This window comes from Chiloscyllium plagiosum, unplaced genomic scaffold, assembly GCF_037043375.1.
Source record: "Chiloscyllium plagiosum isolate Xiang-an unplaced genomic scaffold, Cpla_swu_hap1 HiC_scaffold_42, whole genome shotgun sequence".
Taxonomy (NCBI): Eukaryota; Metazoa; Chordata; class Chondrichthyes; order Orectolobiformes; family Hemiscylliidae; genus Chiloscyllium; species Chiloscyllium plagiosum.
In genome coordinates this window covers 12,615,464-12,629,169 of record NW_028270180.1, presented here as the reverse complement: position 1 = coordinate 12,629,169, position 13,706 = coordinate 12,615,464, and the positions used below count along the sequence as shown (strand labels likewise).

The 13,706-nt window shown below is 42.7% G+C and overlaps 1 protein-coding gene across 12 annotated transcripts in view; it reads left to right on the top strand.

Annotated features, from left to right (window-relative positions):
- The window catches only part of LOC122542474 (protein mono-ADP-ribosyltransferase PARP6), a 159,891-nt gene that overhangs the window by 62,763 nt on the left and 83,422 nt on the right, over positions 1-13,706 (top strand). For 9 of the 12 annotated variants that reach the window (XR_006309808.2, XR_006309809.2, XR_015754175.1 and 6 more), the window contains one exon: positions 7,676-7,714. The exons of the other annotated variants lie outside the window; for them this stretch is intronic. Coding sequence is in view for 6 of the 9 variants with exons in the window: in XM_043680214.2 (XP_043536149.1) it covers positions 7,676-7,714 (39 nt within the window). In the remaining 3 variants the exon portion in view is untranslated. The remainder of the gene's footprint in view (positions 1-7,675; positions 7,715-13,706) is intronic. 12 annotated transcript variants of the gene reach the window in all.

The following is a 13,706-nucleotide window of genomic DNA, read 5'->3' as shown; positions in this document are numbered from 1 at the left end:
GGCTAGGTGGGTAGTCATGGGAAAATGCAGAGTTGCAGGAAGAGGGTAGGAATTGGGTCTTGGTGGGATGCTGTTCAGACGTTTGGTGTGGACTCAATGGACTGAATAGCCTGCTTCCACACTGTGCAGACTCTGTGATACTCAATGAATAATCCCCAAGCAAGAACCTGGTTGTTGCTCCCCACAGTCATGTTAAAACATCTGTCCCTCTTGCTTCAGCCCACTGCTGGCTGAGGTCAACCTTTCAGTCTGGAATAATGCATGGCATAAGAGAAGGAGGGAATACCTAGAGATTATCCTTTAACATTTCATTAGATTAGAAGTTGGGAAAACCAATGGGCAATTGTCAATTTTTTTTATTCAGACACAGTATACGGGCATCACTGGCTGTTTATTGCCTGGCACTAATTGTCCAGAGGGCAGTTAGGAGTCACCTGCATTGCTGTGGGTCTAGAGTCACTATCAGATTAAGTAAGGACAGCATGTTTCTTTCTAAAAGGACATCAGTGAAAAAATGTGTTTGTTTTTTAAAAAGGCAATCGATTGTGGTAGGCTGGTCTTTTATTCAGACGGAAGGGGCTCGGTTTGCTTTATTGCATATTGTTTGCCTAACCAACCTGTTCAGAGATGTTATGACACACCTCTGGAGCAGTTGGCACTTGAATCCATGCCTCCCGGTCCAGGGGTAGGGACAGTCCAACTGCACCCTACATGTGATGTGGCTAAGAGCAGAATCACAGGCCAGACATTTACTGACTGCCAGGAGGCATTTTGTTGGCGGTAGATGGTTGGGGGATGGCATTAACATTCGAGAAAGGTGGATTGGATTGGTGCAATCTGGGTGACGGTGAGACTGGATGCTAATTTATATCGTTCAAAACCAAATTAATGTTAATTTAACATGTTGATAGCAATGGCAATGTCTATGCGGAGACTTCAAGTCAACCTTCCAATGGATTCCCAGAGCAACGTTGGATGGAAGAGCAGGCCAGGGCTTTTGAAAGACAGATCCAGGGAGCCTCAGTGACCTCCCTTGCAGGGTTTTTCCCTCTGACCCTCAACCTCAAGGGTATTAATTTTTTTCAAATGTTTCTCCTGAGGCTCCAGGTTGCCTGAATTTCATGGAGTGATCACCTTCTCTGGTGGCGTTGCCGCCTCCCAGTGGAGTGTGTCTGCCATTTTTCAGTTGAGTCCAATGGTGGAGTGCCTTTCTGGTCCATTAGCCATGTGGGGTTCACTTCTTATCCTGCACTCCTCCATCTCCTCAGCCATAGGAGGTTTCACTCACCAGCTTCTGAAGTGGTCAAAATTTATAAAATTGCTCATTATATTCTAGGAAGTGTAATTTTAGCAATCAAATCTGATTATTTCACATCAGTCACAGTCTCACACTGTATTCTGTTATGGACCAGGCCAGACCCCTTCAAACCTTTTTGAGAAAGTAGCCGTAACTTCTCCTGATTTTAAAGGCAGATGTGAAGTGGGTATTCCAGGAGTGATGCAGCTGGTCAAACCACTCGACTTTAAGCAAAACAGCATTTATTTACACACTACAGATGAAACACGAACAAAAGAAAACAGAGTTTAGAATAACTTAACTTATTTCATAACCAACCGACTCTATCGCAACTTAACAAAGGGGCTGTTCCAATCCCTGCAACATCCCATAACACATCCCATGGCAAAAAGTCAATCAAACACAACTTCCTACAGGCAGGAGAGATTGCAGAGAGAAAAGTCAGCAAGAAACACCTGTTGAAGCACGGAACTTTTTTTTAACTGTAGCTGCATCTCTCGATCCCCAGCAGCCTCTGACTGCCAGCTGAAACCCATCAAACTAGAAAGAAATTCCTGAACTGGCCACTCCCCTGCCGTTGTTTTCAAGTAGCCACTTCCAGACCTCTTTACGACCTGTCTTGAAAAAAAAAACGAAGGACAACATAACCATGTTAAAGGGACGGCATCATCACGATTCTCAAAATAAACTTCTGGATGAGCTCAGTGCTGGAATCACAGCATTGCAGAAGTACGAACAATCACCAAGGTGATAGGCTATAGATCCACTGCTCTGATTCACTACATCTCAGGTTTCAGGTCCCTCTTGCACATTTATACCAGTACCACAAGGAGATCAGTGTATCTGTTTGAAGAACAAATTAGTTCATGTTAATGTCATGAGCAATCTACTCCTTGGTCAGTTTGTTTGGATACTTCAGAATATAAAAGTCAGCTTATGGTGGAGATGTTAAGGTTAGATGGAAAGGAGTAGAGAGGTGCACAACGTAACATTGGTATTGTTGAAAAGAGAGACAGGTCACTGAGGGCTTTCATCTTGCACTGATTAGGATAAAGGCAGGAAGATGATGGCCTTGAAGTATTATCACTAGACTATTAATACCGAGACACAGATAATGTTCTGGGAAGCCAGGTTTGAATCCTGCCATGGTGGAATTTAAATTCAATATTGTTTAAAAAATAAAAATCTGGAATTGAGGATCTACTGATGAGCGTGAAACCCATCTGGTTCACAAATGTCCTTTCAGAAAGGAAACTGCCATCCTCGCCTGGTCTGGTCTACATGTGACTCCAGACCCACAGCAATGTGATTGATTCTCAGGAGCTCTCTGAAATGGCCCAGCAAGCCATTCACTTGCACCAATCACTACAAACTCTCAAACAAATGAAACTGGGTGGATTACCAGACATCGACCCAGACACCGGAAAGACTATGGTAGAAACAGCCCTGTTGACCCTACAAAGTCCTCCTTACTAACATCTGGAGGCCCATGCCAAAATTGGGACAGCTCTCTCAGAGACTTGTCAAGCAACAGCCTGATATTGTCATATCATGAAATCATACCTTAAGACCATGTCCTAGACACCACCACCACCATCCCTGGATATGTCCTTTCCCACTTACAGGACAGACCCAACAGAGGTGGTGGCCAGTTGGGAGACATTTGGGAGAGAGCTTTTCTGGGAGTCCTCAACATTGACTCCATTCCCCATGAAGTCTCATGGCTTCAGATATAACATGGGCAAGGTATTGGTCAGAGCATTGAGTAAACGGGTTGGGAGGTCATGTTGTGACTGTACAGGACATTGATTAGGCACTTTTGGAATATTGTTTGAAATTCTGGTCTCCCTCCTATAGGAAGGATGCCGTGAAACTTGAAAAGGTTCAGAAAAGATTTACAGGGATGCTACCAGGGTTGGAGGGTTTGAGTAATAGGGAGATGCTTAATAGGCTGGGGCTGTTTTCCCTGGAGCATCGGAGGCTGAGGGGTGACTTTATAAAATCATGAGCGGTGTGGATAGGGTAAATACACAAGGTCTATTGTGGGGTGGGGGAGTCCAGAACTAGAGGGCATAGATATAAAAGCGACCTAAGGGACAACTTTTCCATGCAGAGGGTGGTACTTGTATGGAATGAGCTGCCAGAGGAAGTGGTGGAGCCTGGTGCAATTAAAACATTTAAAATGCATCTGACAGATATATGAACAGGAAGGGTTTAGAGGGATATGGGCCAAGTGGGACTAGATTAATTTAGGATATTTGATCAGCATGGAGGTATTGGACCAAAGGGTCTGTTTCCTTGCTGTACATCTCTGTGACTCTATGAAACCTCCTGCTGATTACCCCCAACTGTCCTCCCACAGCTGATGAATCAGTACTCCTCCATGTTGAACAATACTTGGAGGAAGCACTGAGGATGGCAAAAAGTACTCTGGGTGGGGGGATTTCAACACCCACCACCAAGAGTAGCTCAGCAGAAGTACTACTGATCAAACTGGTTAGGTCCTGAAGGATGTAGCTGCCAGACTGGGTCTGCAGCAGGTGATAAGGGAACTAACTGCAGATGTATCTGTCCATGACAGTATTGGTAAGAGAGACCACCGCACAGTCCTTGTGGAGATGAAGTCCCACCTTCACATTGAAAATACCCTCCATCGTGTGGCACTATCATCACGCTAAATGGGACAGACTTCGAGCTGATCTAACAACTCAAGACTGGGTATCTATGAGGCTCTGTAGGCCATCAACAGCAGCAGAATTGTTCTCCAGCACAATCTGTAACCTCATGGCCCAGCATATTCCTCACTCAACCATTACCATCAAGCCAGGGGATCAACCCTGATTCAATGGATAGTGCAGGAGGGCATGCAAAGAACAGCACCTGACATACCTGAAGATAAGTGAGGTTACCAAACAGGATTACTTACATGCCAAAAAACATAAGCAGCAAGTGATAGACAGAGCTAAGCGACCCCACAACCAATGGATCAGATCTAAGCTCTGCAGTCCTGTCACATCCAGACATGAATGGTGATGGACAATTAAGCAACTCATTACAGGAGGAGGCTGCACAATTATCCCCATCCTCAATGATGGAAGAATCCAACACATTAGGGCAAAAGATAAGGCTGAAGCTTTCACAGCAATCTTCAGCCAAAAGGGCCGAGAGGTTGATCCATCCCGGCCTCCTCCAGTGATCCTCAGCATTACAGAGACCAGTCTTCAACCAATTCTGTTCACTCCATGTGATCTTAAGAAATGGAGGCACTGGATACTGCAGAGGAGACAGGCCCTGACAACATTCCATCCATAGTGCTGAAGACCTGTGCTCCGGAAGTTGCTGCTCCCCTAGCCAAGCTGTTCCAGTACAGTTCCATGATTGGTTCCACCCAACAATGTGAAAAATTGCCCAGGTAGACTCTGCGCATAAAAAGCAGGACAAATCCAACCTAGTCAATTACCGTCCCATCATCTCAGTCATCAGGAACGTAATGGAAGTTGCCATCAACAGTGCTATCACGCTGCACCTGTTCAGCAATAACTGCTCAGTGACTTCCAGTTTGGATTCTGCCAGGGCCACTCAGCTCCTGACCTCATTCCAGCCTAAGTTCAAACCTGGACAAAAGAGCTGAATTCTAGAGAGGAGGTGAGAGTGTCAGCCCTTGACATCAAGGCTGCATTCGACCAAGTGTGGCATTAAGCGTCGGACGTTGAGGGGTGACCGTAGAAAGGTTTATAAAATCATGAGGGGCAAGGTTAGGGTGAATAGACAAGGTATTTTCCCTGGGGTGGAAGTCCAGAACTAAAGGGCATAGGTTTAAAGTGAGAAAGGAAAAATTTAAAAGGGTCCTAAGGGGCAACTTTTTCACACAGAGGGTGGTGCTGAATGGAATGAGATGACAGACTAAGTGGTAGAGGCTGGTACAATTGCAACATTTAAAAAGCATCTAGATGGGTGTAGGAATATAAAGGATTTAGGGGGTATGGGCTAAGGGTTGGCAAATGGGACTAGATTAGATTGGGATGTCTGGTCGGCATGAAGAAGTTGGACGTACATCTGTGCTGTACTTCTCTATGACTCTATCAAGGAGTTTGAGCAAAACTGGAATCAATGGGTATTGTAGGTGCGGTGACTACAGAGCAGGTCAGAGACTAGGAATACTGTAGTGAGTAACACACCTCCTGGCTCCTGAAAGTCTGTTCACCATCTATAAGGCACAAGTCAGGAGTGCAATGGAATGCTCCCCACATGTCTGGATATTTACAGCTCCAATAACACTCAAAGCTTGACACCATCTAGGACAAAGCAGCCACTTGATTGGCACCTCATCCACAAGCATCTACTCCCTCCACCACTGATGCTCAGTAGCAGCAGTTGTTATATCTACAAGATGCATGGCAGACATTCACCAAAGATCCTTCAACAGCACCTTCCAAACCCACGACCACTTCTATGAAGAAAGACAAGGGCAGCAGATATATGGGAACATCACTACCTTCGAGTTCCCCTCCAAGCCGCTCATCATCCTGACTTGGAAATATTTCGCCATTCCTTCAGTGTCACTGGGTTAAATTCCTAGAATTCCCTCCCTAATGGCATTGTGGGTCAACCCACAGCAGGTGGACTGCAGTAATTCAACACCAGCTTCTCAAGGGGCAACAAGGGATGGGCAATAAATACTGGGCCCAGCCAACGACACCCACATCCCATAAAATGAGTAAATTTTAAAAATGCTAAAATGCCAAATTTTAAATGGTCACGGCAACTTGTATTACAAGAGGAAAGGGTGTGGATTCGTTGGAAACTCTGAGGTACTGCCATATCAAAAAAACATAATTCATAAAAAGGCGCAGGGGTTGTTTGCTGGGAATGTTTCTCCATAAGAAATATGTATCCATCCTAGCAAAATGTTAATGAGCCACATTGCGATTGACTGCTGATCTTAAATTGTTTGTTGGTCTCGCTGTCGGCATACTTGGCATTATTCAGCAAGTGTCACCCGATTGTGGAATCACATCAGTAGTTGGTTTGTTCTGTTTTTGGGTTTTGCTTGAATATGGTCTGCACTCTGCCTGTTAGAGACAGTCAGTCAGAAGAACAGGTTTGATTTGATCAAGCAGTTGCTGGAACGAGCCTGCCATCAGGCAGGTACTGAAATTCGTCCACCATGAGTGTAAGACAAAAATCTCTCTTAATGTGTCTCTCTTTTCAATAAGTTGGAGCTGAGTAGTGACACCTTTTACATTTCTCTGGGATTTCCCACTTGAAACAAATTAATGGGGAACTGCAGAATAAATAGAGGCAAAGAACACCAGCATGCAGTTTCAAATCCGATCCATACCCTTCAAGTTATCAACAGGATGGGAAAAAGTAATCAAGCTAAAATGTCATTCATTTCATACTATCCAGACCATACAGATCTTGAGCCAGAAACTTACAAGTACAAGTCAATTAAACTCACTCGCAATCTTCCTCCTCCTCATTGCAATCACCCTCTGGCTGGCCCCAGGGTCTGCAGCAATGATTGGATTTTTGTGGGTTCAAATGGAGGAGTCATATTAGATATTGCTGAAATTTAGAATGATACAGTTTGTCAAGGATTTTGCCAGGGTTGGAGAGTTTGAGCTACAGGGAGAAGCTGAATAGATTGGCCTGTTTTTCCTGGAGGGTCAGAGGCTAACAGGTCACCTCATAGAGGTTTATAAAATCATGAGGGGCATGAATAGATTGAATAGCCAAGGTCTTTGCCCGAGAGTCAGAGAGTCCAAAACTAGAGGGCATAGGTTTAAGGTGAGAGGGGTAAAATGTAAAAGGGGCCTAAGGGGCAACTTTTTCACACAGAGGGTGGTGCGTGCATGGAATGAGTGCCAGAGGAAGTGTGGAGGCTGGTACAATTACAACATCCAAAAGGCATCAAGATGGGTATATGAATAGAAAGGGTTTAGACAGATATGGGCCCAATACTGGCAAATGGGACTAGATTAATTTAGGATATCTGTTTGGCATGGATGAGTTGGACCAAAGGGTCTGTTTCCATCTCTGTGACTCTATGACTCTATTGTGAGGTTTGACCGTCATTTTAGCACAAACAATGCCATGGGAGATCTAATAGGTTCACTTATGAGTTGCTGCACAGGATAACAGAGTAAGGAAGGTCACTGAATACAGAGTAGGACCAGATGTGTACCTTCCTCTGCAATGCTTAAATGCCAAATCCATGATTTGGGGTAATTTTGTTAACTAAAAGTCTGTTAACAAGAAGATACCCTTTCACCCTTGTAAACACTCATTCCCATATTCATCTGAGCATTGATGATTTGTTATTAAAGTACTGGACAGCCATTGCTTAAAAATAATACAGTGCTTCCTTTCCAATAGATACATGAGATGGCCCAGTCAGAAATATCAACCCAACAGGTAGGACAGATGACATTAAAGCTTTCTGTTAGTGGGAACGTTCAAAACTTTGTTTATTGTAAAACTGCTGTTGACTGAATGAATAACTTTATGCTGTTGGAATCCTCTTAAAGATCAACTTTTATTTACTGAGGGATAGTTTGAGCTGAAATAAGCTGAAATAAATATACTGTGATTAATAATTGGTGAAAGGAAGCAATTGGGAAAAAAAATTACTGTAAGATGTGGTGGTTGAGTAAATCAATGTGGCACCAGATGATTTGATCCAGAATTGAATCTCTTAAGAATGTTCTCAGCCCTTTGAAAGGTCACAACAGGATTTGATGCATAAACCTTTAATATTGTTTAATTAAAAATTCAATGTGACTTCACATTCTGTTTAATTCACACAGCCTGGGATGTGCTATGTGCTGTTTCTGAATGATGTATTTTTCACTGTAGCACTGAATGCAGCATTGGGTTTAAATAATGTGTAAAAGGATATTTGTTGAACATTGTTGTCAAACAGAATATTTATAGGTTTCAGACAAACTCTCTGTTCTAATACAATTTGAAATGCCAGAAAGATCCCCACTGTATTCTCCCTCTTTGTTACTGTATATACATCCTGTGACTGTATGCTTCAGAACAAAGCACTCACAACACAAATGCATAAGGGATCAAAATGTAATGTACACTTTATCTGAGTCACTTATTAAAGAGCAAGTGTTGAACAGATCATGATACAAATAGAAGCAAATTTATTTAAACAGAGTGACAGGCTGTGACAGTCACTCAACTTTTAAACAACCATTCAGTCAATTTAGATTCCAACTACATGGAAAGAAAACTTACTTTTGTATGCAAAACACACATTGGTTGTAAAATCTTGAACCTGTTATGTTTTTTTGTTAACATTTTCCACCGTGCATTCCAATGTCCCCATTTATTATAAATGTGTTGTTAGTTCAAACTTCCATCAAAAGTGGTACTCCAGTAGAGTCATAGAGCTGTATGGTATGGGAACGGACCCTTTGGTCCAGCTCAGCCGTGCTGGTCAGTTATCCTTAATTAATCTAGTCCCATTTGGTGCATATCCCTCTAAACCCTTCACATTCATATAACCATCCAGATGCCTTTTAAATGCTGTACTTGTACCAGACTCCACCACTTCGTCCGGCAGCTCGTTCCACACATGCACCACCCTCTGCATGAAAAGCTTACCCCCTTAGATCCCTTTTAAACCTTTCCCCTCTCACCTTAAACCAAAGCCCTCTAGTTTTGGACTCTCCTCCCTAGGAAAAAGACCTTGGCTACTCACCCTATCCATGCCCCTCATGATTTTATAAACCTCTGTAAGGTCACCCCTCAGCTGCAAATGCTCCAGGGAAAAAATAGCCCAAGCCTACACAGAGCACCCCCTCTGTAACCCAGTCCTGGCAACATCCTTGTAAATCTTTTCTGCACCCTCTCAAGTTTAACAACACTATAGAAGAGCAACCCAAATTGTATGAATTTTAGTTTGCAATTCTTAATAACAAAATAAAAATAAAGAAAAATATTGAAGTCACAGAAACCTGTAGTAAATGTCCTATTGAGTGCCAAGTACAACCCATCAGCCACCTTTAGCCAATTCAGTTCACTCCAGCTGATATCAACAAACAGTGCAGGTACTGGATACTGAACAGATTATGGGGCTGAAAACATTCTGGTAATGGTAATGAAGACGTATACTCCAGAATTTGCCATGCCCTTAGCCAAACTGTTCCAGTACAGCTACAACACTAGCATCACCCTGGCAACTTATAAAGTGGCCAAGGGATGTCCTGCACACAAAAAGCAGGACAACTCCAGCCTAGCATATTATCACCCACTTATATATATGGAATACTCTCCACTTGCCTGGATGGGTGGAGCTCCAATAAATACTCAAGAAGCTTGATACCATCCAGGACAAAGCAGCCCACTTGATTGGCACCATATCCACAAGCACCCATTCCTTCCACAACTGACGCTCAGCAGCAGCAGTGTGTAATATCTACAAGGTGCAGTGCAAAAATTCACCAAAGATCCTCAGATAGCACCTTCCAGACCCATGACCACTTCCATCTAGAAGGACAAAGGAAGGACACATGAACATCACCATCTGTAAGTTGCTCTCCAAGCCACTCACCATCCTGACTTGGAAATATATCGTTGTTCCTTCATTGTCGCTGGGTCAAAATCCTGAAATTCCCTCACTAAGGGCGTTGTGGGTTGACCCATAAACATGGATTGCAGCGGTTCAAGAAGGCAGGTCACCACCATCTTCTCAAGGGGCAACTAGGGATGGGCAATAAAAACTGGGCAGTCAGTGACACCCACATCCCAGGAGTGATAAAAAAATTAAGATCCATGTCTGTCTGAGCTATCAGCTTCCAATTTCTAATCTCACTTCTCTTGCAGGCAATAATTTATTTTGTCTTCTAGAGTTTTATTCTACAGATGATTAACAAGAAATGTGTTAAAATTATTGAACTTAGAGTTTCACACTTATTACATGTAGTACATTTACTATCACAGTTAACCTTTTATATTCTTCTGGAGTCCTGTGTAGAAATTGCCACAGCAGTTCCCTTATTGATTCAATGCTGTTATATAGATTATTGAACTGTTCAACTTGTTAATGACCAGACAATACTCCCTCAAAATATTTTGAGAAGGTAGTCTAGTCCTAATTTTTTCTTATTTCTACTCGATGTTAAGCAAGACAATTTATTTAAACTTTACAGTTAAAATGCAACAAAAGAATGAGGAATTTAAAATATCTTAAAGCTATTGGAAAACTTAACAGAACAATAGATACAGTAACTATTAATAATTAACTGTTCCAATGTGGTAACATCCTATAATCACCCCTTTTGGCGAAAAGGTAGATTCAGAAAAACAGAGTTATCTCTGGTAACCCAGCAGCTGAGAGAAACTACCAACTTCTAGTTGTAACTGAGAGAGAGAAAGATTGCTTCTGCTTCTTCAAGGCCACAACAGCAACTGCTTAAAGCTCAACCTGAAAACTAAAAAGAATATAGAGAGCCTGGTCTGTGAGAGTTGACTCACCCATCCAGGCTGCTTCTATTGCTCCAACTTACAAAACAAAATCTAAGAAATCACAAACTGTTAAATCTTGTGGTTCTGGTAGACCACTCAGTACCTCTGCCTTACAACCTCTCTTAAAAATAAAGGATAAATAACACCTCTTAAAGCCACAACATTGTCACAGACCAACTATATAATGGTTTGCTCTGGTGAACTCAGAGTCCAAAATGACAGTGATAGAATATAATTAATGAGAAAAACAAATGCAGAAGAATTTGATTTTCCTTTATGTTAGAGTCTAATACCAAATCACCATCCTCTTCATAATATCAATGCCAAAATTGGCTTTTTGAAAAAAATTCAAACACAGATCCACAGTTTTCCTTGCATTTCAGCTTTCACTTGTGCGACATTTCCATTCTGGCAATGGCATTTCTGTTGTCCCCATTGTTTCTCTCTCCTTGCTGGAGTTTGCATTAATGGTAGCTGCTTCTTCAACAATGCAGAGAGGCAACCCATCCAAGCACCAAAGGAAACCTGTGGATGACTCTTGCACCTTTGTCAAACTCCTGAGGACAAACTTTGTTCTTGACCACAGGAGGTGGAGGCTTAAGTTAATGTGCCACCCACACTAGCACTGCTCATTGACATCCTTCAAACGTCTAACCTTTGTCACAGAGTCAGAGAGGTTTACAGCATGGAAACAGGCCCTTCAGCCCAATTTGTTCATGCTGTCTAGTTTTCACAATTAATCTAGTCCCATTACTCTGCATTTGGCCCATATCCCTCCAAACCAATCCCATCCATGTACCTGTCTAAATCTTTCTTAAATGACGAAATCGTACTCACTTCCACTACTAACTCTGGCAGCCCATTCCAGACCTCCACCACCCCCTGTGTGAAAACAAATTGCCTCCTAGATACTTTTGTATCTCTCCCCTCTCAATTTAAACCTATGCCGTCTAGTTTTAGTCTTCCCTAAGATGGAGAAAAGCTGTTGGCTGTCTACCTTTATTTATGCTTTATAAATGTCTCCTACGCTCCAGGGGAAAAAATCCCAGCCTATCCAACATCTCCTTATAACTCAAACCTTCCAGTCCAGGTAACATCCTCCTAAATCTTTCTCTGCATGCTTTCCAGTTTCCTATCCTTTCTTTAGTAAGGTGACCAGAACTGCACACAATACTCCAAATGTGGCCTCACCAATGTCTTGCAACTATGACGTGATTCCATCAGAATCTGTTATTCTAGAGGCAAGTCTTAGCTGTGAGGAGACCAGCACTTTGCAAGGGCAACGAGGGATGGGTAATAATTTGTGGCCCTGATGCGACTTGCAGCTTATCTCTGAACCTCGCCCAACATGCCCACACTTACCAGTAAGAGATTAATGATTTGAAGCAGAAATGAGCACATTATTTTGTTTCTCTAGGGCAGTTATAAGGGACTTCCAGCAACCCAGCCTATATAAGGATAGAGGCTTGAAGCCTCCCTGGTCAGTTCAGCTCAGTAAATCAGCAGTCGGTGTCCATTTACTATCTAAACTATCAGAATACCAGGAATAGGCCATTCAGCCTCTCAACCCTGGTCTGTCGTTTAATCAGATCAAGGATAGAGCCTAAATGTGATATGCCTGTGCTAGCTGTGTAAATCTCGGATCTGAGCTGTTTTGGAGGAAGGAATTACAGATTTCCAAGGCCCTATGATTGAAGAAATGCTGTCTCCTAGTAATTCTCTGAATGTTGCAGATCTGGTTTTTAAGGTTTTGCGGATCCCTTTCCTGGACTCTCTCGTCAGAGGAAGTAGTCTCTTTCCAGGTCCCATTTTAAATGTTTCATTGGATCACCCCTTTGTCACCCTTTATATTCATGGCAATGCAAATCTAATCTTTGCAACTTGAGGTTTAACCTTTTTAACCCCAGTTTGGATCCAATGAAAAACGATGTATTTATACATGAGTAGTTGATTCATTGACATAGTTAAAGGGTCAGTTCAAAGAGGTACACATTTAAAGTGAAAGGTTGGAGGTTTAGGGGGGACTGGAGGAAATTTCTTTTCACCTAGAGGATGGTGGGGGTCTGGAATACCCTGCCTAGGAGGGTAATTGAGGTGGCTAACCTCATAACCTTTAAAAAATACGCAGATGAGCACTTGAAGTGGCATAACATCGAAGGCTATGGGCCTGGTGCAGGAAATGTGCGATTAGTATACTTTTGGTGGCACAGATTTGATGGGCCGACGGGCCTCTTCTATGCTGCATAATTCTGCGATATTTTACAGTAAGGTGACACACACGACCTTGGAGAAGATTTCGCAAACCGAGCAGCATTCAGTTGTCGCACTGGTGACAGGCAGAGCAGCATTGCAATCCCAAAATTTCTCCAGCAACGACAAACCTGAAAAGGCTTGACCTAGCAGGGAAACTTAAAACAATGGAGCGTTTTTGGAGAGAAGGTGCTTTCAGCTGAGGGTCAGTCTAAAATCAAGAGGTTCTCGATATAAGATAGTGTCTAATAAATCCAACAAGAAAGTCAGAAAGATCTTCTTTTTTGTACTTGTTCACAGGATGAGGGTGTCACTGGCGAGGTGACATTTATTGCCCAGAGGATATTTAAGACTCAATCATATTGTTGTGGATCTAGAGTCACATGAAGACCAGTCAAGATAAAGATGGTGGTTTCCTTCCCTAAAAGTCATCAGATTGGCTTTTCCTGACAATTGGCTATGGACTCTCAGTCATCATTAGATTCTTAATTCTAGATATTTATTAAATTCAAATCCCACCATCTGCTGTGGCAGGATTTGATCCTCTGTCCCCAGACCATTCCCTGGATCTACAGTCCAGTGATAATACCACTAGGCCATTACCTCCCTGTTAAGAGTGGTTAGAATGAGGCTGTGACATGAGTTAGATGTTTTTGTTCGAAACATTGACTTTCCT